Source organism: Oncorhynchus clarkii, chromosome 7 (assembly GCF_045791955.1).
Source record: "Oncorhynchus clarkii lewisi isolate Uvic-CL-2024 chromosome 7, UVic_Ocla_1.0, whole genome shotgun sequence".
Classification (NCBI taxonomy): Eukaryota; Metazoa; Chordata; class Actinopteri; order Salmoniformes; family Salmonidae; genus Oncorhynchus; species Oncorhynchus clarkii.
In genome coordinates this window covers 19,555,836-19,583,060 of record NC_092153.1, presented here as the reverse complement: position 1 = coordinate 19,583,060, position 27,225 = coordinate 19,555,836, and the positions used below count along the sequence as shown (strand labels likewise).

Here is a 27,225-nt window from a genome sequence, read left to right as displayed (position 1 = left end):
GAGTCTACTTTGGTGGGTTTTGAAGAGGGATGCTGTAACAATAGAAAGAAAGGAGGCAGATATGACAGCGGTATAACCAGAAGTCCCTGAGGGCAAGGTGGCATGGGAACTGTCCACTCGCCATTTTCCTCATTACCACGCTACAGCACAATACCTATTAATTTCATGCTGGATGAAAAACAACAAGAAGAAACGTAACGCTTTGTTTTCCCGAGTTTGTCGAGATGTAAATTAATGACATGCTATTTTTAGCTGCAGGAGCAAGCTAGCTAATCATCATGCAGCATGATGCAGGCTGGGAGTCAAGAAAAAGTGAAAACAAGATGAGAAATGTCTAATTTCCTTGAACAGAACTGAGGGAAGATCTGTGGAAGAACTCTGGCTTTCATGAGTTCTCCACTCAGAACGTGGACTTGTGTCACAGTGCACCATACGCAGAATACATCATTTATTGGATCACCTGAGTTTTCAAGACAAGACTTCAAGACTTTCTTTTCAAAATGGATATGAAATCACCGTTCTCCAAAAGGAATAAAGTAGAGCATTGTCACCTATGAAATTTGAGAATAGGGTCAATATGGGTTAATTACAGCTTGAGGATTCATACACGAGATCAATTTATCAGCCCCTTAAAACGCTGCTACATTAATCTTCGATGCTGTCACGAATGCATTAAAAATGTATTGCAAAGTCATTCCAGCAAGCACCACTCATGAGTATAATTAGATACCTGTTTGTAAAACACGACCTTAGTCGCAAGGAATGATGGTTGGAAATAAATAGATGTAGAATTCAGTATTAAAACCAAACCACATCCTAGGCCTCTGAAAATCATTTAAGTGAATAATTAAATATTTTGAATCTTTAATCCTGATGGTTTGTATAAAAATATGTTTGCCTTTATACCGGATGGGACTACTGATAAGCTTCAAGCAGCCTACAGAGAAACAATATGTTAAATGTCACATTGAATTATGAAAACAGGTAAATGCACTTTCATTGTGCACTATTTTATTACACAGTGAATGATAAAGACAACGTCTACTCCCTGAGCACTACTCTTAAGTTCACTACCACCACAGTACTACTCCTACGTCTACTCCCAAAGTACTACACCTAAGTCTACTACCAAAGTACTACTCCTAAATCTACTACCAAAGTACTACTCCTAAATCTACTACCAAATTACTACTCCTAAGTCTACTACCACAGTACTACTCCTAACACAGAACCCAAACCGGCTGCGCGCGTGTGCTATCGTGCATACATTTATTTTGTACCCCCACACCAAACGCAATCACGACACGCAGGTTAAAATATCAAAACAAACTCTGAACCAATGACATTCATGTGGGGACAGGTCGAAAAGCATTATACAAGTATGGCAATTTAGCTAGTTAGCTTGCACTTGCTAGCCTATTTGTCCTATTTAACTAGCTTGCTGTTGCTAGCTAATTTGTCCTGGGATATAAACATTGGGTTGTTATTTTACCTGAAATGAACAAGGTCCTCTACTCCGAAAATTGATCCACACATAAAATGGCCAACCGAATCGTTTCTAGTCATTTCTCCTCCCAGGCTTTTTCATCTTTGAACTTATATGGTGACCGCATCTAAACTTTCATAGTATTACTACGACGACTGGCAAAACAGTTCGTCTTTCAATCACCCACGTGGGCATAACCAATGAGGAGATGGCACATGGGTACCTGCTTCTATAAACCAATGAGAAGATGGGAGAGGCAGGACTTTCAGCGCGATCTGCGTCAGAAATAGAAAGGAGTTCTATTTTAGCCCTTGGCATCGCAGACGCTCGTGAGCAGTGGGTGCAATAATTGAATAACTTGGATTTCTACATCTATTTTGCGACGCTCGCGCACGGGACGTGTCCGGTCTGGTCAGCATGTTAGTCTACTACCAGAGTACAGCTCCTAAATCTACTACCAAATTACTACTCCTAAATCTACTACCAAATTACTTCTAAGTCTACTACCAGAGTACTACTCCTAAGTGCAATTTCAACCTGTTTTCTGACCTGCCAAATGCTGTCTTTGTCATTTCCGTGATACAATAATACTACATATCTTGACTATCTTCCAAGAAAATGTATTGTCTTTGCTCTCTGGCAATATCTTGCAAAACTGGCAAAGCAATTGTCTTTGCAATGCGATAGTTTACAAAGACTGGAAAAGCAATTGACTTAAGCCAGAGTGGTGGCACCAGACCTCAAGACACCAGCTGGTAATGCCTGCTGTCTCCCGCTGCTAACAGACAGGAGAATATGACAGATCATTTACAGTAAATGTAGATAATTTTATTAAAAAACAGCTAAAAATAGCACTTTGTCCTTTTTCCTTGGAATCAGTATCTAATAATTCAGAGAGAAATGGGATGGAGAACACAGGAGCCAGTGAAGGGCTGTGATGAGGATTTATTTCATTGGTTGTGAAAAACAGGTCAGCTGTTTGGGTATTAAATGTACAATAACTAATTTACTGTACCTGCTGTTGTTTTTAGGACGTCTGTGGTATTCCGCAGGCCCATAAAGTCAAACTGGTAGAGGCGCCAGTACTTCTGGTCTGAGGTTTCAATGGAGTTCCTTTTCCATCTGTAAATCATTTCATCCTTGGGGTAACCATCTGTAAGTCAAGTAAACACACAGTGACCCTGTGACCCTATGGTAGCATTTAATTCTAATAAAATAAGATTTATGCTTCAATCTGACCCATACATGTTTCATTGTTTGATGGGTCTTACTGGACATATTCCTATGTATGTATTATATAACCTACTAATTGCATACTGTTAAATACACTTAAATACGGGAACAGCACACGCACACGCCGGCACACACACACACACGCACAGTATAGCACCACTAGACTTTTAAAAAGTAAAAAACAGTGCCATAGTAAAGTGCTGTAAGAGCAAATGAAAAGGGACAGAACCAAGTGTAATAGGATACTTTGAGTTACTGTGAGAGTGTTGTGTTGATGCTAGAGTTGACCTTCCCTTTTCACAGAAGTGTGTGTGTGCCTGTGAAATCTAATTTGAAAGCCATGCAACGGAAATGAATCACTTCATTGTGCTCTGATGATTTCAAGCAGGTGAACTGTATCCCATTGACAAGTTATTATGAGGTGTGTATCTCACACACACGCACAAAGCGACAATGTTATTCACATTAGCGAAAGCTACAACAAAGGGAAGCTGGTGAGATGATGTGGAATGTCCTGAGTGCATGTCCATATCTTAGAAACTATTATGCCGTGAAAGTACAATACAATAACGAGGAGGCAGAAAGCTATGTTTAGGCTAGGGCTCAGCTGCAAGTTGGGTATCAGGGTTTGGCTCTGGAGTTGGCACTGCCTCCTAAAGGTGTGGTGTCCAGGGCATCCAGGCCAATGAGAGAGGGGGCTGCAGCTTCATGGCCCTGCAGCTGATCCACATGGCTGCGGTGCACTTTACCGTCAGGCGTCCGAGTCTTGTAAGAGGCCGGTCCAGTGGCTTCTTCCACAACTGCAAGGACCTACATAGGGCCTCGAGAGTAGTTCCTCGTGTACACAGACTCGTCAGGTAGAAAACACCTTAAATGATCACGCCCCCTGTCTGCATCACCCTCCTGCCTTAGACGCATGTCACTTGCCATGTCCGGGTGCAGCCGATCTAAAGCAGTTGTCAATCGCCTGTTCGTTAACAGCTCGGCTGGAATCTTGCCAGTAGACGCCGTCGTAACATGTTGAGACAGGAGGAACCTTGACAGTCAGGCCTGCCAGTCACCCACCAAGATATAGATCCTCCTTGGTTGTCTGAACCATATGTTCAGCTTGGCCATTGAGGGACGGATGATATGGGTTTGTGGTGAAATGTCTGATTAATTTACACCCAGCGAACTCCTTCAACTCAGTAGAAGTGAAGGCAGCTCCATTATCTGACACCAGGACGTCACACAACCGATGAATGGCAAACAGCAAATGGAGGGTTCTTATTACAGCACCACAGGGCATTAAGATAACCATGGCTACTTCCATGCACTTTGAATGGGAATCTACTCTAATGAGAAAAGTATTTAATTTGAATTGCCCAGAAAAGTCCATATGAAGACAAGCATTTCTTTGTGGTCCACTCCCATGGGTGCAAGGCAGCCTTGGGTGAGCAGGGTGACTCCTGACAGGGAACACAGCGGCGCACCACAGCCTAAATTTCCATGTGCATCCCGGGCCACCACACATATCTCTGTGCCAGTGCCTTCATCCTCAATATTCCAGGATGCATATCATGAATCATGGAAAAGACCCCCTCGCTCGCCATGCCAGGTACCACAACCCGACTGGCCCACAACACACAGTTCTTGTGAACCGACAGCTCGTTCCGACGATACCATTGAAACCCAAACGGTCTGCCAGGATCCTCAGAGGCCCATCCATGCAGAACCCAGCGAAGCACTCGGGACAGGACAGGATCCTTGAAGGTCAGTGCGGCTTTCCTAGAAGCATGGAGAAGGGCATCGGGCACCACCTTCTACAGCATCCCTTCCCAGGGAGGTGGTGGCTCAGACAAAGGGGTAGTGAGTGACAGGCAAATCAGGGCATCTGCATTAGCCAACTGCTTCCTTGGATGATAGCAGAGCTCATAACTATGTCCCAGTACTCAGACTCCATCTGACCATGCAAGTGAAAATATTTTTGGGCATGGGCTTCATATGATGAAGCACGCCCAGCAAGGGCTTGTGGTTGGTGTAGACCACAAAAATGGCGACCTGACAAATACTGATGGAACTTCATGACAGCAAAAATGTTCGCCATGGCCTATTTATCCGGCTGTGCATACTACTGTTCAGCGACAGTTAGGGTCCTAGATGCGTAGCACACAGGTGCTTCCCGACCATCATATTCCACATGACTAAACAAAGCCCATATGGAGATTCATCACAGACCAGTAACAGGGGTTTTCTATCGTCATAGTGGGCTGGCAGCCCATCTGCTTGCAGCAGCTGCTTAGCCTCATTATAGACTTCTTCATGAGCGGCCAGGTCCAGTAGGCGATGCCAGGGCTGTAGCTTTATCAAGCAGGAAGCAGTTGTAAAAATTGAGATGCTTCAGAAACGACGGAAGCTCAGATTTGTTCTGGGAAGAAGGTGCCTCCTTAATGGCCTTTACCTTATCCTGGGTTGGTCGCACGCCTTCCTTGTCAACGTGGAACCCCAGGAACTCAACACTGGGTGCAGCAAAAATGGACTTCTCTCTCTCAGGCTGTGGCCCCCCCATGGGTACTATAGACAACATACTTCTCAGGGTCTGGGTGACAGTTTACCAAGTGTGTCTGTTGTGTAGTCCTAGTGGGCATGAATGAACTGCCTGAGGCCTGGGACTGGGACCTTTGTCAAACAAAGTCGAGCTATATGTCCCCTCCGTTTACAGTAGTGACAGGTTGCAACCCTAAACCTACAGCTGTTGGAATTATGAGCACCTCCACATCTGAAACAGGCTTTGAAGTCATCTCTGGACTCTGACTCCGCCCCCTCCGTGCGCACCGGCCTACTACGTTCAGCGAGATGAATTACAGGAACAGTCGGAGGACCTGATCTTTCAGGGTGAAGCAGGCAGGCATTATTTGCAGCAGTCTCAGCTGCCAAGGCTTTTACCTCAGCCACTCTAAATATCAGATTGGGCTCAGCCAATAGACTCATCTAACAATTCTGTCAAGCAGCATTGGCTCCAGTGCACCGAAAGCCTGCGCAGACCAGAAATGAAACTGGAGATCTAAGCCTGCGCAGACCAGCAATGAAACTGGACATATTCTGATTTGCCTTTTGTTTACAATTATGAAAATAAAATCTCTGCACAATTTCTGACGGATCTGGGCTGAAAGGCCACTTCAAACATGCCACTATGTGGGTAGAGAACCTAATGTACACTGAACAAAAATTATAAACGCAACAATTTCAAATACTGAGTTACAGTTCATATAAGGAAATGAGTCAACTGAAATAAATTAATTCGGCCCAAATCTTTGGATTTTACATGACTGGGAAAATTGATACAGATGCCTTAAAAAAAGGTAGGGGCGTGGGTCAGAAAACCAGTCAGTATCTGGTGTGACCACCACTTGCCTTATGCAGCGCAACACATCTCCTTTGCATAGAGCTGATCAGGCTGTTGATTGTGGCTTGTGGAATGGTGTCCCACACCTCTTCAATGGCTGTGTGAAGTTGCTGGATATTGGCAGGAACTGGAACACGCTGTCGTATAGATCAATCCAGAGCATCCCAAACATGTTCAATTGGTGAAATGTCTGGAGAGTATGCTGGCCATGGAAGAACTGAGACATTTTCAGCTTCCAGGAATTGTGTACAGATCATTGCAACATGGGACCATGCATTATCATGCTGAAACATGAGGTGATGGCGGCAGATGAATGGCATGACAATGGGCCTCAGGATTTAATCACAGTATTCAAATTGCATTCAAATTGCCACCAATAAAATACAATTGTGTTTGTTGTCCGTAGCTTATGCCTGCCCATGGGGCGCTCTGTTCACAATGTTGATGTCAACAAACTGCTCGCCCACACGACGGCATGGTTACACGTGGTCTGCGTTTGCGAGGCCGGTAGGATGTACTGACAAAATTACATTGGAGGCAGTTTATGGTAGAGAAATTAACATTAAATAATCTGGCAACAGCTCTGGAGGACATTCCTGCAGTCAGCATGCCAATTGCACACTCCCTCAAAACTTGAGACATCTGTGGCATTGTGTTGTGTGACAAAACTGCCACAATTTAGAATGGTATTTTATTGTCTCCAGTACAAGCTGCACCTTTGCAATGATCATGCTGTTTAATCAGCTTCTTGATATGCCACACCTGTCAGGTGAATGGATTAGCTTGGCAAAGGGGAAATGCTCACTAACAGTAATATAAAGAAATGTGTGCACATTATTTTTGAGATATATGTTTTTTATGCATATGGAACATTTCTGAGATCTTTTATTTCAGCTCATGAAACATAAAACCAACACTTTACACGCTGTGTTTATACATTACATGAACCTCTCATTCCAAAATCCTGGGCATTAATATGGAGTTGGTCCCCCCTTTGCTGTTATAACAGCCTCCACTCTTCTGGGAAGGCTTTCTACTAGATGTTGGAACATTGCTGCGGGGACTTGCTTCACTTCAGCCACAAGAGCATTAGTGAGGTGGAACACTGATGTTGGGCGATTCGTCCCAAAGGTGTTCGATGAGATTGAGGTCAGGGCTCTGTGCAGGACTGTCAAGTTCTTCCACAATTATTTTGACAAACCCTTTCTGGATGGACCTCACTTTGTGCATGGGGGCATTGTCATGCTGAAACAGGAAAGGGCCTTCCTGTTCTCTTGGCATCCACCAAACCCAGATTCATCCGTCAGATGGTGACGCGTGATTCATCACTCCAGAGTCCAATGGCGGTGAGCTTTACACCACTCCAGCCGACGCTTGGAATTGCGCATGGTAATCTTAGGCTTGTGTGCGGCTGCTCGGCCATGGAAACCTATTTCATGAATCTCCCGACAAACAATTCTGGTGCTTCCACATTGCTTCCACGTTGCTTCCAAAAGTAGTTTGGAACTCAGTAGTGAGTGTTGCAACCAAATATTTTTACACGCCGGTCCCATTCTGTGAGCTTGTGTGGCCTACTATTTTGCAGCTGAGCCATTGTTGTTTCCAGTTCACAATACTCTACTCAGCAAATTGGATGTAGCCTATCACAGTGCCATCCGTTTTGTCAACAAAGCCCCATATACTACCCACCACTGCGACGTGTATGCTCTCGTTGGCTGGCCCTCGCTTCAATCCGTCGCCAAACCCACTGGCTCCAGGTCACCTATAAGTCTTTGCTAGGTAAAGCCCCACCTTATCTCAGCTCACTGTTCACCATAGCAGCACCCACCCGTAGCACGCGCTCCAGGAGGTATATTCCACAGGTCATCCCTAAAGCCAGCTGCTCCTTTGGCTGCCTTTCCATCCAGTTCTCTCTTATAGTCTTATAAGTCTTATGGTCTTATATCTCCCTCACTAACTTTAAGCATCAGCTGTCAGAGCAGCTTACCGATCATTGCACTTGTACACAGCCCATCTGTAAATAGCCCACCCAACTACCTCATCCCCATATTGTTATTTTTTTTTGCTCCTTTGCACCCCAGTATCTCTACTTGCAGATTCATCTTCTGCATGTCTATCACTCCACATCACTCCAGTGTTTAATTGCTAAATTGTAATTATTTACAATTTATTGCCTTATCTCCCTAATCTTACTACATTTGCACACACTGTATATAGATTTTTCTATTGTGTTATTAATTGTACATTTGTTTATCCCATGTGTAACTCTGTGTTGTTGTTTGTGTCGCACTGCTTTGCTTTATCTTGGCCAGGTCGCAGTTGTAAATGAGAACTTGTTCTCAACTGGCCTACCTGGGTAAATAAAGGTGAAATATATATATTTTTTAAATTAAATTGAAAAACAGCTCTTACAGTTGACCGGGGCAGTTCTAGCAGGGGAGAAATTTGACGAACTGACTTGTTGGAAAAGGTGGCATCCTATGACGTTGCCATGTTGAAAGTCACTGAGCTCTTCAGAACGGGCCATTCTCCTACTGCCAATGTTCGTCTAAGGAGAATGCATGTCTGTGAGCTCAATTATATACACCTGTCAGCAACAGGTGTGCCTGAAATATATACTTCCGTACATACAGTTGAAGTCGGAAGTTTGCATACACCTTAGTCAAATACATTTAAACTCAGTTTCACAATTCCTGACATTTAATCCATGTAAAAAATATCCCTGTTTTAGGTCAGTTAGGATCACCACTTTATTTTAAGAGTGTGAAATGTCAGAATAATAGTAGAGAGAATGATTTATTTCAGCTGTTATTATAGCTTTCATCACATTCCCAGTGGGTCAGAAATGTACATGCACTCAATTAGTATTTGGTAGCATTGCCTTTAAATAGTTTAACTTGGGTCAAATGTTTCAGGTAGCCTTCCACAAGCTTCCCACAATAAGTTGGGTGAATTTTGGCCCATTCCTCCTGACAGAGCTGGCAGTTTTGTAGCAGTGGCTTCTTCCTTGCTGAGTGGCCTTTCAGGTTATGTAGATATAGGATTAGTTTTACTGTGGATATAGATACTTTTGTACCTCCAGCATCTTCACAAGGTCCTTTGCTGTTGTTCTGGGATTGATTTGCACTTTTCGCACCTAAGTGCGTTTATCTCTAGGAGACAGAACACGTCTCCTTCCTGAGTGGTATGACGGCTGCGTGGTCCCATGGTTTTATACTTGCGTACTATTGTTTGTACAGATGAACGTGGTACCTTCAGGCATTTGGAAATTGCTCCCAAGGATAAACCAGACGTGTGGAGGTCTACAATTGTTTTTCTGGGGTCTTGGCTGATTTCTTTTTATTTTCCCATGATGTCAAGCAGAGAAGCACTGACTTTGAATGTAGGCCTTCAAATTCAGCCACAGGTACACCTCCAATTGACTCAAATTATGTCAGTTAGCCTATTAGAAGCTTCTAAAGCCATGACATTATTTTCTGGATTTTCCAAGCTGTTCAAAGGCACAGTCAACTTAGTGCAAGTAAACCTCTGACCCACTGGAATTGTGATACAGTGAATTATAACTGAAATAATCTGTCTGTAAGCAATTGTTGGAAAAGTTACTTGTGTGATGCACACAGATGTCCTAACCGGCTTGCTAAAATTATAGTTTGTTAACAAGAAATTTGTGAAGTGGTTTAGAAACATGTTTTAATGACTCCAAACAAAAGTGTATGTAAACTTCCGACTTCAACTGTGTGAGGTATTTTTGTTCAGTGTAGAATACGTCACCGTCCCGCACACACAGAGCAGCACAGTGCATTTACTTTCGTCATTTCCAATGTCATTAGCCACAAAAAAACATTCCAGCCTTTCAACATACTCCTCCCAAGACCTATGCTTTTCATCAACAAACTCCTTACTCTTCCCATAAAAAGCCATGATCACGTCAGAAAAGGAAAATCCACTTTTATTTATTTAACTAGGCAAGTCAGTTAAGAACAAATTCTTATTTATAGTAACGGCCTGCCTCGGCCAAACTCTAACCCAGATGACGCTGGGCCAATTGTGCACCAACCTTTGGGATTCCCAATCACGACAAGTTGTGAAACAGCCTGGAATCGAACCAGGGTCTGTAGTGACACCTCTAGCACTGACATGTAGTGTCGTAGACCACAGCGCCACTCAGGAGCCCATTTTATGTTTACTCACAAATCCTCTTCAAACATTCTAGTCCAGAGTCGCCTCGTGTTCAGTACTATGTCCGTGACATAGTGAAAGTACAATCCAATACTGAGGAGGCAGAAAGGCAAGTTTAGGCTATTTACTCCATGGTGCAGGCAAGAAACATGAACGCCATGTCGGCAGGTGACTGAACTTTTACACCCACTGTATGGGGCGGGCACGCTATATATGGGAGTGTCTGTGCGCGCTCCTTAACGTGCCCACAACAACATTACCCAATACATAACAGAAGCCACATACTCTCCTGTCTCCATTAAGATGGGTGGAGTACAGTCAGTACACTGTAAGATTGTCTCTTCACTGGTAAAGGTCAGTTATTGACATATCCCACTCTGTACTGTAGGTTACACTGAAACGAGCCATGGTAGACAGCCCAGCCAACTTCCTCTCTCCTCTGCACAGATAATAGCTTGGGTCAAAGCAAAGAGAATGTATAAGGGACAGATGTCTATTAATCCTTGTATAGCAGCCTATATGCACTGTGCTCTGGGTTCGGTCGTATATAAACACTTCAATGGACAGAAATGACTCATCTCTTACCTGGGATTCTCTTTTTTTCATTAGATTGAGTCACGATGCGCTTCCTGCTTAAAGGGATAGTTCACCCAAATGACAAAATGACATTGGTATCCTTACCCTGTAAGCAGTATATGGACAAGGTATGACATCACTCCATGCTTTGGTTTAGTATCCCTGGCACTGTTTCCAAATGCTAAAGTTTTAGCATTTGTGGCACAAAGCCCATTCAAGTCATGGGCCCATTTTTCGCTAATAAGTGACTTTGCTGAGCTTCACAACTAATTTGAGATACTTTGGGATGATTTGAACGATGTGCAAACATTTGTAATGTCGGTCCCATGACACAAATGCAAAAACATGAGCATTTGAAACAGTGCCAGGAAAGGTAAACCAAAGGACGGATTGCTGTCATATCTAGGCTGCTTACAGGGTAAGGAAACCAAATATGTCATTTTGTAGTTTGGGTGACCTATCCCTTTAAAGATCTGAAAGATGAGAAGTCCACATTGATTTAATAACAAAATAAATGTTTTAGATAAATCAATGGAGGCTGCTGAGGGGAGGACTGCTCATAATAATGTCTGGAACGAAGTGAATGCAATGCCATCAAACATGTAGAGACCATGAGTTTGATGCCCTTCCATTTTTTTCTGCTCCAGCCATTAACACGATCCTGTACTCCCCAATTAAGATGCCACCAAACTCCTGTCGGTGAAATGTGTTATTTTACAGGGTCAGCCATAGCAGTACGGTGCCCTTGGAGCAAATTATGTGCCTTGCTCAAGGACACATCGGCAGATCGTTCACTTTGTCGGCTCGGGTATTCAAACCAGCCACTTTCGATTGCTGGCCCAACGCTCTAACTGCCAGGCTACCTGCCGCCATTGTCGCCATGGGAGCACAACACGCCACATGTCCAATGTTCTTTTCCCTGGGGTAAGTGAAAATATCAAACAGCGAGGATGTGTCTGTCGGCTCTGCCACGCCAGTGGGTGGGTGGTGTGGAGGACTGGATAGAGTTTTCCCCTGTTTCCAGGTCAGAGATTAAGCCTATTCTCTATTGAGCATGCTTTTTAAACCAGGACTACGCTCAATCTGTGTCTGGGCAATCAGACAAAGATGTTGATTTACAACAACAAAAAACATTAAAATCCAGAATAATATGATAGGACTATTTTCTGAAGGTGACATTTTTGAGGATGACTTACTGTATGGATGTACATAGAGTACACAGGCTGTGGATGGTGAAGCAATAGTGGTTCATTGGAAGGGTGGGGAAATGGAGGGTGGGGGGGCGCGATTTATTGTAGACTTAATAGAAGTAAGATCAAGGTCTTTATCTGGGAAACAGCTGGAAATCCATTAGCTTCAGTGTGCATGGCCTTCACATCCTGTTCCCACCAATTCTTTAATTAGGGTAGAAATTCAGTGTTCTACTTCACTTAATAATAACGTTCTATGTTCACTTCCCATTCTGCCTGAGCTGAATTTTGTCCCATTTTATTGCAGGTGACGTGCTGTTGTTGTGTTGTTAATGGACTGCCCAGAAAGCCTGGTCCTTTTCCATGTGGCTTTAAAGAATGGAAAAGAGGTACAGAGTAGGTTTGCATCAAGCTTTCACATTGGTGACTCACACATTCTCATGAAAGACTGCAGAAAATCGTTCAGGCTACAAACCTATATACCTTTCAGAGAATCTGCCCAACAAGCCTCCTACTCAAAACAGTTGTATGTGCATCGACCTCATACTGTGACAGAATAGAAACGGTATCATTTGGATCTAGTACATTGGACCTGTAGTGACCAATGGCGTTTATTGCAGATACCTCCATCGTTTATATAAAAGTGAGTTGTAAGACTACAGTACGTGGGTGAGAAGAAAATGCCCGGGATAGTATGGTCTGACTTTTGGTGTCTATTGTGTATCATACTGTGATTGTCTTGTGCATAAATAAGGTGTTGATTGTTGTATATATTAGGGGTATGTGAGACAAGGGAGATGCACGTGTCCAGAGTTGATTATTAGGAAATGGAACTATACTAATTTGCTCAATTTATGAAACAAACAACAATTTGGTCTGTCATTGTTTGTTGCAAATACCATTGCTGCCTAACCTTGCTGCCCTTCCCTCTTCAAAAGGATCAGAATGGAACTAAGCTTTCAAGCTTTATTGTGTTACCCTAGATGATTTTCTTAAATTGTATGTGGAGGCGTCAATTAATAAATCTATATGAAATATATGACCTATTCTCATGCATTTTTCATGTATCTATATGAAATATGATGTTTCCTGGTGTATTGTTCATATATTAAATATACAACTTTTCCCCATATATTGTTCATAAATGTACATGATTTCCCCATATATTTTTGTATATGTTTAGACAAAATGTGACATATGAATGGGTGACATGATTGCCTGGCCGCACAATACTCACAGCTAGAGAAGACCAGGGGACAGGAGTGCTCATCCATGGGGAAGTTGTGGAGCTGCAGCTGGCACTCTGCATTGATGGTCAACCTACAGCACGAGTCAGAGAGAGGCCGTGAGTGAGCATTGCCATCGTTTCTCACATACACCACTGGTGATGTGAACGTGTCATTTATTGATGAAGACAGCATAGGGTGTGAAATAAGGGAAGGCTGGCTCTTGGTGTTGTTCTTACATACTGCACATGCTGAGAAAGAGACAGAGAGCCATAATGCTGAATTTCGCTGCTATGCTGTTTCCATTTTTTTTTGTTAGTGTGAAAAGAATGAGCGATTGCAGGGATAACAAACTGGCACCTTGTTGCATGCCTGTGAGAGACCTAATGGGCCACCTATTATCCTGACATGACTGCCAGTGCCAGGGGTCTGGAGATTGCCGGTCGGCCGGCCGGCTGGTCGCCTCCGAGTCTGGTGAGCCCTTCAAATTATTATTTTCCTTGAGTAACAAACTCCGGCAGACTAGTTAAGAAAAATGACTGGATGAAGAAATGCTCTCGTCCCGGAGTTATGTAGGTCATCGGACCGAATTTCACCCTATTCGTCTTCTCTTTTTTTTTCTCCTTCTCCTCTTCCTCTGTCTCCCTGATAAAATGTCACTCTTGTTTACATTGGCTTGACTGAAGTTCACAGTGAAGAGGAATTAATGAGAGCTTAGATGGGAGCTTGATTCACTCCATTGTTTTAATCAGACCAGGATGCCACTCAAGAAGATTTATAGATCTGCTAAATGATAATGCTGATGAATAATGCTAACTGAATGCTTACTGAAAATGCTCATTAATAATGCAAACTGATATTGCTCACTGACAACGCTCAATTATAATGCTCAACAATAATCATCACCAGTAAATCAAATCACATTTTATTGGTCACGTACACATATTTGGCAGATGTTGTTGTGGGTGTAGCGAAATTCTTATGTTCCTAACTTCAACAATGCAGTAATACCTAACAATACACACAAATCAAAAAAATCGAAAGAAAGGAATTAAGAAATATAGAAAAATTATAACGAGCAATGTCAGTGTCCGGAATATCAATATATATATATGTATATGATGGTGTGTATAAACATTATGGGCATTATATGACGCTAAATAACAAATCTCAGTGATAATGCTCAATAATAATGTTCAGTGATAGTGCTCATACACTGTATAATGCTAAACGATCATTCTCAAAGATAATACTAACCGATAAAGCTCACTGAGAATGGCTGATAATGGCAGATCTTGTATGATTTCGCCTTGTGGAGCCAGCCAGGTCAGTGCTGACAATAATTAACCTGCCCACACATTATTTTCCTTTGTCCTGTGCTTTGCCTGTTGCCAAGGGAATGCCTCAGTCAGTGACGCAAACAGCAGGGTGATGTCTCTTTTCTCAATGGAGGTGAGTCCACGGTTTAAAACGTTGCAAAAAAGGACTGAATGGATGACATTTATGCCCTAAAAAGCATGACCTCCCTAAGACAGTGTACTTCAGTGTGTAAAGCGAGCGTACCAAGTATGCTAACCCACATAATGGAGCAATGATGAAAGAGACAAAACAATGTCTGTCTTATCATAGAGTAGACAGATGTTTATTTCTGTGTAATGGCGTAGCAACAGTATGTGGCACAGACGTCAGTGTGTTTGTGCCACCTTCTTATACTGTGTTGAACTCTACCTGAGTTCTGAGGACGTTAGAATATTCTAGATCTTCAGTACAAAGACAGGTAGTAATGACACTATTTTAATTTATATTGTCTTTTTCTTTCCTTTCAAGGGAAACCCCAATGTTTGCTAAGCTGTAAATTCTGAACTAAGATGGGACGATAGTTGGCTGTTCAAAACAACAATGTCTGTGACATCCGATAAAGAAAAGCCATTTATTTTACCTCAGCGTGTATAATATCTTCCCATCGTTCCAGATACGCAGAAGCTGATTGGGCATCGTAATCCAATGAGAGTCTGCGTTCTTGGAGTTTCTGAAGATGGTGTCAGGGACCCAGATCATTCCCACCATGTTGCTGTTGAGAGTCAGGATCTTCATAGTGCTGTTGTATTGCAGGCGGCTGTCGATCCACGTCTGTGCAAAAATGATGTCAATTTCGTATTCCTGTAACAAAACAGAACAAAATGACCTTTAACCTACATCTATTATTACATATTTTATGATACATTTTGGTCCCAACTCTGGAGAATACATTTTTTTTTTTTTCATTGAGAGAAGCTGCACATCGCTGTGTTGATGGTCTACCCGAACATAGAGACAGGACGAGACAAGACCTTTGTTCTCTTAGACAAAACATACCATAAATGATTCTATGATAAGACAAGTTTAAATTGCCTTAACATTTAAAAGTGCTAAAAAATAGAAGTATTTCTCTTTTCCTAATCCTTTATGTTGACGTCCCCCGGAAACCACATCTGGATTCTGACGGGTGACCTTTTGGAAACTTTTACAGGCACATGGGACCTGACTTTAATGCAGCACTAATTAGAGTGTGATGGGTGCAGCGCGACTGTAGCTGTTACTATGACCTTAAGGAGTAAAAGGACAGTCGATCACACAATACGTCAGTCTAAAGAGTATATTACTCAAGCCTCCCAGACAATAGCCACAGTCATTTATAATATCTGGTTTGGCTCAGTTGGTAGAGCGTAGCGCATAGCACAGGTTTAATGGGTTTGATTCCCGCTGGGGCAACCCTAAGAAAAATGTATGCATGCATGACTGCAAGTTGCTTTGGATAACAGCATCTGCTAAATGGCATACATTAATGTATGAGAAATAAAGTGAAACGGGCTTGATCAGACAAACTAGTATCACAGATAAGATACATCATTTACCTACATGACTACATTTGAATTAATAATGCTGATCTAACATTTTACAATGTTTTTCCACCCATGAGTTTCTCACTAGCTAAGTTCGGAAGATAAATGTGATATGAAATCAGTGATTAATCGCTAAGGAAATCTGAAAAACCCAAAATACCAGGTATGCATTTATTCCGCTCTCTCCCCCTCTAACAGCTTATGTGTAGTCCTGTAATACCCTTGAAATGTAAGATGAAGGTCAATAAACTGTTTGTATAAATATGAATAGATATTTTCCTCAGAGGCATCACAATTAGTTTCACTTCAGTAACTTAATTACAACCTTAAGACTGCAATGACATTTCATAGTCTTGAAAAAATGGCTAAAACAAAGAAGATGACTTGCTTCCTAAACCACTGCTAGACCCGGCTTCCTTACATCATAAGGGTGTGTACAGTAAACTACTATGTCATCGGACAGTAACTCAGGGTATCTTTTATTTATTTAACCTTTATGGACACAGCGAAGTCACACTGAGATCCAGGTCTCTTTTACAAGGGTCAGTGCTATCCGGAATCCTTGGCACGTCCCTACCCTAAACCCTAACCTTTAACCCCTAGCATTACCCTAACCCTTGGATGTCCCAAGGATCCCAGTACAAAATGCTCACATTAGGAAAGAGCTAATCAATCCCGGCGTGTGCACTCATCACTAATCATGAGTAGCCTAGGTCTCTAATTAAGGTCTTAACATGCCTGTAGGGGACTACATTTTCCAAATTCAGTCTACCCTGGAGTCTTTTCCATCTCTACACTAAATGTAAGGAATTTAGAAAAAGCCTTATTATCTACCTCAGATGAGGGCCATAAGCAGCTGGATATGATTGCTACTGTTAAAATCATCACTCTGGCGATAATATTTGGTTATAAAATACACGCTGTGCTCAAACAGCTTATCAGTGTAGAGATGGAAAAACCACATCCTCTTTCCTCGTTCTGTGTCATTAACGATTATGGAAATCATTATGAAAGCTCATACCCACGCTTTTAATGACTGATGCTACAAGACGTGAAAAAGGCAAAGCAACAGTCTTACCACGATGAACGTGAGTTCAAATTAAACATGTAAAAAAAGAGGTAACTTATGAATGTACCTTAGCCTCTCTGTCGGTCGTTACAAGGCTAAGAATTACTCCCAGAGCGCAACTTCCAGGCCAACACTAAGCACCCCTCATGAATTTAAAGTCCAACAGCAGGCACTAAAATGAGCATGTCAATTGCGACATTATGAAAGGTCAAGTGATAAAAAATTATGTTCAGAGGAATTACAGCATTACAGTACAATGCCACGATCTGTAAATCCAAAATATCAACCCATTAGAAGTACTCACAGTCTTGTGTATGATTCATTACACTTGCTTCCACACACATTTCTGTTCTACATTGTTTATTTAGCCTGGTCCCAGATCTGTTTGTGATCTTGCCAACTCCATTGCTGTCATTGTCAAGCCAAACTTTTTTTTTGCAAATTATATATATATATTTTTTAGAAAGGCTTACAGTGAGGAACCAAAAGGTCAGTCTTGTGTAAAAGGTTGGCCAACAATGGGCAGCTTGCTTGTAGAGAGCTTTGAACTTTTGCATGTTGTGTATGGCTGGCTGTGGCTTTTGCTACGGGTAGCCCCGTTGCCTTGGACACAGAGTGAGCCTCCCAGATATAGCCTAAAAATAGCAATTCCTTTTGCGGAAAATTGTGAAGATGTCCCTTCAAACAAAACGTGTCAATAATTCAGTGAGTACATCAAGTAACCAGTGTCATTAAACGATGGTCATTGTGGTTGAAATCTACAATCCAGAAACTCAATGTGTGGGATACTTGGGAGAATCTGTGAAAACAATTGTTGAAAACAAGACAATGAAAACATTTTGAAATGTCTCACATTTTTATTTTCTGATATATACTGTACTAAAGTAATGGTATTGGATTAGCCCAAGGGAACCACTGCGTTCCTCTGTTGACTAACAAAAATATATATATATATTTTTAACACTAATTGTCACTGTAAATCCTAGCTGACAGCTGTCAAACTACATGAGTATGGATATTGGATAGCAAAGCTAATGGAATCCAACAGACAAAGTATTTCCTATGCTCATTGCTCTATGACGACAGAGGTATGATGACACCAATTATTAGAAAGGGGAGATACGATCTGGGCCTGTAGCCTTCATATAGTCCCATATAATCCTATAGCGATCTACTGGAATATGGAGGAGGGTAGACAAAGTCTAAAGTTCATTCTAGCACACCACATAGAATACACACCACATTATGAATATGAGTTGTTAAAAGCATTGGGCCAATGACTGAAAGGTTGCTGGTTTGAATCCCGAAGCCGACTACGTGAAAAAACTGTTGCTGTGCCCTTGAGCAAGGCACTTAAACCCTTATGCTACTGTAAATCCCTCTGGAGAAGAGCGTCTGCTAAATGACTAAAATGTACATGTAAGTGGTATAGTATGGATATTGAGACAAATGTCCTGATGCAATCCTTTAGAGATCTATCAGAAACTGAAGGTTAGACAGACTGCATAATAGGATGAGTTCTCTGTTGGTCGAGTAAACACTACCCACTGATCTACTGTTGTTCCCCTGAGACCTGGTGTCACATCTTAGATGCACTCCATTTTAAACATGGCGTCGTCAAATATCCCTCTTCCTCTCTGTGGGGTGGCTCCTCACTAGTTAACATTATGTAAGCCATTGTTATCTAGGTTAGACATTTTGGCAGACTCTTATCAATCTATTTTCATTCTGAGGAGAGCAAACAATCAGACAGGTTCTGAAGAACTTATTTTTTGTCTTTATTGGCACTAATCCTGTGGAACATAAAAATAACCATGCCCTGGAGAAGAATATTGATTCCTCATATTAACACAATCTTTTTTCACTCAGCAAAAATGCACCAAATAACATCATAGATCCCTCATTTTTCAATGGCACCACATGAAGCACTGTAGCGTTACGAGATCTCATGGAGAGAGAGTCATTATATTTAACTGATGGACTGTAGGCCGAGATTACTGTGGCATAGTGTCCTCTTTTGGTCGGCTAATTCGACGTGCTATCTTTCCTGAATAGCACCAGCAACTATGACCACTGCGCTCTGAGATAATGGTACTTAATCAGACATGCTCCCATCACACTCTGTCCTAGATTAATATCTGCTTCAGTGACGTTGACTCATCCGAGGACTCAGTCCCGTCGGTGTAAATAAACCCTAACCATTCCCCGATGGCAAAAAAAGACTCTCCTTCTCTTTGGATCACTAACAATGCCGATGGAACATCAGGTCTGGGTGACTACATACTAGGCTTATACTGTAGATATGGCTTAAACAGAAACAATTATAGTAGAGTACATACCATGAACATAGAACATCATGTCTGAGTGAGTAGCCTTTGTTGACTATACAAACCCAATATATATTATTGCACATTATCAATATGGATGGGTATTACACAGTTCCAAATTATATCAAATACTATGTCCATAGAACATCATACCTGGGTGAGTCTATTGACTGCCAACCCTACTGTATATGAACATGTAACAATTACGGTTGATGATCAATATGGATGCCTTGTTCCATACAACCCATCGACTTGACCTGCTGCTTTGTCTTCCAGAAACAGAGTTCTGATGATCTAAATGCGTTAAATGGACATTCGAGGCATCCACAGTTCACAGGGTGACGCTCGGGGTGCACTGAAGTGTGACGGGGGGTTTGCAGCTAAGCCGAGCTGAAGAAATCGGTTGTTTTTCTTTTCTTCCTGGCTTTTGTAATGTTGCCAGGACAAACAGTTACAGGGGCGGGGCTAAGGGAGGGTGTTGGGTGCTCCTATAGGCTATCGTAGTCTAGCCAAAGTCACATCGTGGTGGAGATCTGTGCGACTCACCAATCACTGTGTATCTGAAATAATCAGGTAAAAATCCAAGGTGGGGTGAACATCATTCAGTTATGTGATAGTCTGGTGACTCACTAGTAGGTGTAGCTGTTGATTCTAAACAAAAATGGCTATATGGCCTGAATGAACTTCACAACAATAAAAAATAACAGCACACTACACTACCCAAGATCACAAACCATAGGGATATTACATATAGGATCAATTGAAGTAAATAAGCAACAAGGCTTAAGCACTCTGATGTATATCATGAATAACACACTAAGGGTTGTTCTTACTACAATGGGAGCTAGAGTTGTATTACACCCTCACACAGTGTGCATTCAATATCCATTGCGCTATCACTGCTAAGCATTTGAGCCATGTACATTTGAGCGATTTTACATTTGAGTCATTTACATACAGAGCATACCGATACAGTTACTACGGGTATAACAGTTGTCTGAGCACTGTGACCACAGGCTGTATTTCTCATTCCATCACCCACACATCCCACTTCACCACCAGATACAACTGCTTTCCTGTGCAGCCCAGCTCACAGGGGATATGAAGGACGATGGAAAGTGCATCTTGCCTTTACTCTCTTGGCCCACAGTTGACCTTTTTTTTTCAAGCGGCACAGAAAACCAAAGTAATCCAATTATGTTCATGATAAGCAGGAGAGAGAGAGATAAATATTCACTTACCATGTCTATTGATGATACAGGTCCGATGCTATTGACGTATATGTCGACGTCGATAAGCGTTGGTTTAACTGTAAAAGACAGAAGGAGAAATCACTGTAAAAGCACATTTTAACCACAACCAAGTGTAATAGCACTGCCAAGCCTAGGGTGCCATGTCGAGAGTGTTTGAAAGGACATGCCTACATATCTGTCGTTGACTCTGGTTGACTTTCAACCGTGTCTGAGGGAGGAAAACACCTGACACATATTGATTTTGAGGGTGAACTATCACTTATCATAAGTGATGCTTATACGAGAAGTGGTTCACCGGTTCACCAGTTTCATTCCAGGCAGTCACCTTTCACTTGAGACATAGGAAACTGTTTTCCGCACAGCTCAAATCTATTGAAATAACATGCCATACACGATTCCAACCCTACATTTCACAATTCAATTTAAAGCCTGTTCTCTATACCTAATCTTACAAGGCGTCGCTGTAATGAGCAGTTCACGCTTGCGTGGCTAAGTGCACCTCTGTCATTGCACATTAGCCTCTTTCATAGGCTTTGGCAACTTCGGCAATTAACTGTTGAGCTGGTGCAGTACACACATCAGACTATGACAGAAAAATACACACAAAGACCTATTTTAATTGCGACAGGGTGTAATGGAGGAATAGATATTTGAGAGTTTTGCAGAATTCAGACGCAAGAAAATAGCAGAGTACATCTTGTCTTTTTTTAAATGTGTCTTTTTATGTATTTATTGTTTACTTCAGTTTACTTAGTAAATACTTTTTTTTTTTACATTTCACTGTAAGTTCTACCTACACCTGTTGTATTTGGCGCATGTGACGAACACAATTTGATTTGACAAGACATGATTAAGTTCCACTTTAGCCACTATCATCAAATAACACAATGTACATGTGTGGCAGCAACTTTTTTGAAGTCACTTGCTAAAGTACTTTCCTGGGGTTCCTGGGCACCCCTGGGTGCACATTTAGTTTTTTTGCCCTAGCACTATACATCTGATTCAAAGAACCAACAAGAACCAAAAACCAAAACATGTCCCCAGGAGGGGCCCCAGGACCGAGTTTGGGAAACCCTGCTTTAAAGGAAGTAAAATGGTGCTATTGGAATGTTATTCAAAGTTGTAGTACAGTAGTTTTACTGTCAAATTCAATATAATCATGACATATGGGAAGGTGAATGCACTGCCCATACGAATCCTCTGTAGAGTTTCCCCATATGTTTAATCTACGCTGCTTTGACTTGAGTTTGTTCAGTTACTGTTATCTGTGATTTATTCGCGCCAAGGCCGGCCCTCCCTCCCTCCCCTTCCTGATCAAGCAAGCATGATTACAACTCCCCATCTGCAGAGTAAAATTCCCCCATGAGGGTTTTAATGGAGGAGCAGCTTTTACACCCAGTTAGCCTGTCAATGTGATGAGAAATACATTTGCCCTAGTCAGCCCCGCCGGTCTCATTCACCATGACCGCTCAATTCTCCTAGTTTAATTCCCCGTACATTGTATTAAAATGTTTTCTGTTGCCTTTGCATTGCTGTTGTCTGGTCTGATCTTTACTGAGCTGGCGTCATATGTATCAAGTGTCTCAGGTAGGAGTTCTGATTTAGGATCAGTGTTGACTGTTAGATTACATTGAATATGATTCCATGGACAGTGGGATCCTGATCCTAGATCAGCACCCTTATTTTGAGACGGTAATAAGCTATATGACAGGCTCTCCAGTGTCTTTGTAGCACATGGGGATGTGTGAAACGTACTACTCAGCCTGTGTCACCACTTGCGCCGCTGATTCATTAACTGTTCGGTGGCGCCGTTTGGTAGACAATTCGGGAGGGTGGTCACGTGTGCTAACAAAGCAGATGTCCTGGGTTTGAGCCGTGGTGAGCCGCGTGACAGACATTATGCCTTGTCCAAGGTCTGCGTCTCTAGCCCAGTAAATGAGCACAATACCCTCAGTAAAGCCTCTCTCGTCAGCCTCCAGTCGCTTTCTTCCCCTCTATCTCCTGTCAGCCAGAATTGTGACAAGCTAATTTCATCTTTCACAACAACAATCCAAACACAAACATCTTCAGATGAGATCAATGGGCGCCGGGTGATATCTGTCATCTGTCTTAGGAGTTGTGTTAACAGTGTCTGAATCCATAATGGCACCCTATTCCCCATATAGGGCTCTGGTTAAAAGTAGTGCACTATAAAGGGAACAGGGTGCCATATGGGATGCAGTGAGGGTTAGATCGAGCCTTGCTGCACTCGGTCTTCTACTTCACTCTGCCAGACAGACAGAGGTCATTAAAAGCAAGGTGGTAGACAGACATGACCTAGTGTGTTCTGGGAGTTTGGGGACAGACTATATTAAAACAGGAAGTAAGACATCTCAGATGGCTGTGTCCCTGGTCTCAGCTGCATCCTGAAACTAATATCCTCTAATTGTCCTGATCAAGAGAGAGACTAGGGGACGAAAGCCAGAGAGAGCTGTAGTTGATAACCACAAAGCATTTATTGGTGACAGTACTGCTGTACAATTAAAAAAGTACATTTGAAAATGTTAATGAGACCCAATTCGATCAATCACATAATGGAAAATAAATTCTATGGGTATAAACATAATGTAACTACAGAAAGGACAGGTGTAGTTTTTGTGTTGATTTGCTGAGAAATACATATATAATCCATACAGGATCTCTAAGACTTGATTTGTGGTGTGTTGGTTTTGTCACAATTAACACTGGCTGCATTTATACAGGCAGGCCAATTCTCGTTGTTTTTCCACAAATTGGTCTTTTGGCCAATCACATCAGATCTTTTTCAGAGCTGATTTGATTGGTCTGTTTTGGCTGCCTGTCAAATACGCAACCTCTGACTAACATTTTGAGTGAACCTGCATTGTTTTCTCCTTTATCTGCAATTGATTGAATTAGGGACCCAAGTCCACATCATCTCAACATAATTTCATGTTGCCTCTAACCATTGAATTGATTTTCATCTTCTCCCCATGTCTTGTTAGGGTCCCTAACAAGACTTATTAGGCCATTTTCTTGAAAAGTAGACATAGACTGGGGACACCATGTTTTGGGACACCATGTTTTGGGACATGTATTTCGATCTAATCTCACCAATTACGCACCAAATAGCATGAGTATATGGGGCTGCTTTGGGAGGAGAAAACAACAGCAAATTAATCTGTTGCTGGGTTCCAGTGTTTGTGAATGCCCCGGCTAAATATCTGAGAGTCCCTTTAATGATAGCACAGAGAATGGGTTAATAGCCTATTAATCAACCAGGCCCTGCTTTACTGGAGTTGAGACCTGTGAGACCCACACTAACAGTATTAAGACCAGCAGAATGAGAGGGGGCATATGGCTATAGTTCATTATATGAGAGAGACTTTGAACATGCATTGTGCACCTCTGGCGATCCTATCTTCATTAGGATGTGTGGTTCTGTTTCAGGTCCTGCCATTGTGGCTCCTGCTAACCTGATCACTGTAGAGCCAGAGGAGACGGCTGAACTTTATCTGATGGGAAACAGGTGACATTAGGTTGAGTGATCGCTGTTATTTTCTGATGGAGGGTTATCCAAGTTGGATGCTCAGTTGCCTGATATGACCAGTGAGGTTGTTTCCTCGATGTGTCTGTGGGTAATTTATAGCATCAATCTTGTACGGTCCAGAAGTGGGACAAGTTGGTTGATATACAGTACCAGTCAAAAATTTGGACACAGGTACTCATTCAAGAGTTTTTCTACATTGTAGAATAATAGTGAAAACATCAGAACTATGAAATAACACATGGAATCATGTAGTAACCAAAATTCCTAATATATTTTATATTCTTCAAAGTAGCCACCCTTTGCCTTGATGACAGTTTTGCACACTCTTTCTTAACCAGCTTCATGAGGTAGTCACCTGGAATGCATTTCAAATAACAGGTGTGTCTTGTTAAAAGTTAATTTGTGGAATTTCTTTCCTTCTCAATGCGTTTGAGCCAATCAGGTGTGTTGTGACATGGTCGGGTTGGTATACAGAAGATAGAGCTATTCCTACCAAATAGGGCTATTCTTGCCATATTATGGCAAGAATAGCTCAAATAAGCAAAGAGAAATGACAGCCCATCATTACTTTAAGACATGAAGGTCAGTCAATCCGGAAAATGTCAAGAACTTTGAAAGTACTGTATTAAAGATGTTTCGTCTTACACATTCTAAAAGGGCAGATGGGGAATGTAAAGAGTAAGCAGACAGACAGACAGACAGACACACCCCACCACCCACCCTGAAGCATATTCAGTTCCATATTACATCCCCTCTTTCATTAAAAAGAAAACAGAATAAAGATTAGTTGTGCATTAAAATCGTCAGAAACTGTTGCTTCCATTAGTATTATACTGTATATTTCACAGTAGATTCTGACAAAGTCTGGGGATTACACTGAGCTGGTTCCAAAGCCCTTTGCATTTGAACTGTGGAAATAATCATTTGTATTCCCCCCTTAAACACCCTAGTAATCCTTAACAATGGGAGGGTGGAAGACACTCTTAAGAAGTTGAACATCCATAAGGATAACCTCCATTCACACCCTTGCACCTCAGCAGTGCCCGTATCAAACCAATCAAAGTATTGCATGATTCTCTGGGCAACTGCTAGATTCAGGAAGTGGGGATGGCCATGGTGGAACTAAATGAGGAGTCAGAGATGAGTGCTCCCTGATCAGATGTGGGTTCCATTTAATTGAGTGTCTGTCTGTCTGGGAATCTCGGCTCTACTCTCCGGTGGGTGATCTAATCTAATTACATTTTCAGGGGGCTTAAAATAGAGAAAGGGGTATCAGGCACTCCCTGTCTGCTGAAAGGTTGCGTCAATATGTCACTGTGGAGAAGCTTGAGAGGACTGCGTTTTCCCAGATTAGCCAAGCTAAGCCTATAGTATTCTAAAAGTCTACTAATCTACGGCCATTATCCATCTACTACACCTGAAGTAGATACAATGACAAGACCAATTTTGTGGGCCCCTGCTCTGAAATCAATTTAAATAGCGAACTGGATTTTGCGAGAGGACTGAGACTATCCAGTGCAGTCAAGCTAAGCATTTAAGATTCTACAAGTTTACCGCCCTCTGACCGTTGTCCATCTACTAAACCCGAGTAGATGAAATGTCCAGACCAATTCTGTGGCCCTCTGTTCAAAAAAACGTTTTGACAGAAAACTGTGTCCTGTGTCTCTGATGACATCACTTAAAACCGGGGATAACGGCTCGGGAAGAATACATAGCTATCGTCAAGGATATTAACGCAGCACAAACAGCACAAGAAACTCAATGGCAATACCGTCCAATAGCAAACAGTCGACACAATCCAGGTAAAGTTGCACCACTTTCTCCAGCCAACCTTGCCGAAATATCTAAAAACAGATTCCATCTGATTGGGATCCAGCCAATGCAGCTTTAGCGCTGGAATCTCCATCCTGAAGAGATTGCCTGAAGACATTTGCTGAGGGCAAATGTGGAGGCTGTGCAGTCACATCTGACCCAGTGGAAATGGGTCAGTGGAAATGGGTAGTGGGTGTGCTGTTCTTCGCTGTACAGCCAGTCGAGCATTGTGTCTGGGTGAGCAAGGTTCATCTCCCTGAATAAGTGCCATCCAGAGTCAGAAAGGAACATGAGTGTTGGCCTTGGATTGCCTTCATTGTGAATCTGGATGGTGCGATTTTGAAAATGGTTCAAACTCAACGTGGGGCCAAGCTTTACATTGTGCTAAACTACAGTTTGTGCTAAACTACAGCAGTGCTACCCCCTCCAGAGTTATTGTCATAGGTGAAAATGTATAACTAATGTTTAAAATGCATCTTTGGGAGGGGATAAGCATTTCCGTTGAACAAATCGGCCACCATGAACAGGGATGTTCAGAGAAGAGCAGCCGCATTCATTCTAAATCCATTCGTGTCTGAGGGCAATTTATATTTAACAGTGATGCACCTGCGTTTTGTCAGAAATCAAAGTCCCTCTTCAATCATTTCCAACAGCAGCCTGACTAATGCCGGGGTTGTTAATTCACACTTCAAAAAGATAGACTGGAGTGAGGATCTCCTCTTACCCACCCACACACTCTATGCAAACACACTCACACACACCTTCACATGCCATGCTCAAACACACACAGGCAAGCACGCTCTCTCTCTCTCACACACACACACACACACACACACACACACACACACACACACACACACACATATATATATATATATATATAAGCCATGTTTTAGTTACTTGTCAGAACTTTTTGGGAAGTAAATATGTATTCCCATTAGAAATCCTAACCCTAAACCTAACCCTTAAACCTAAAATAGCATTATAACTTTTCAGGACACGCAAAATGTCCTGACTTTTCAGAATTGTTCTTGTCTTCCTGTCTTGTCAGGACATTCTG

General features: G+C 42.1%; 1 protein-coding gene across 1 annotated transcript in view; it reads right to left on the bottom strand.

Annotated features, from left to right (window-relative positions):
• LOC139414144 (gamma-aminobutyric acid receptor subunit gamma-3-like) overlaps nt 1–27,225 on the bottom strand; it is a 42,961-nt gene that overhangs the window by 8,020 nt on the left and 7,716 nt on the right. Inside the window, exons 3-6 of the mRNA XM_071162025.1 lie at nt 20,795–20,862; nt 15,215–15,435; nt 13,287–13,369; nt 2,502–2,639 (exon numbers count right to left, since the gene is read on the bottom strand). Of these exons, the coding sequence (XP_071018126.1) occupies nt 2,502–2,639; nt 13,287–13,369; nt 15,215–15,435; nt 20,795–20,862 (510 nt within the window). The remainder of the gene's footprint in view (nt 1–2,501; nt 2,640–13,286; nt 13,370–15,214; nt 15,436–20,794; nt 20,863–27,225) is intronic.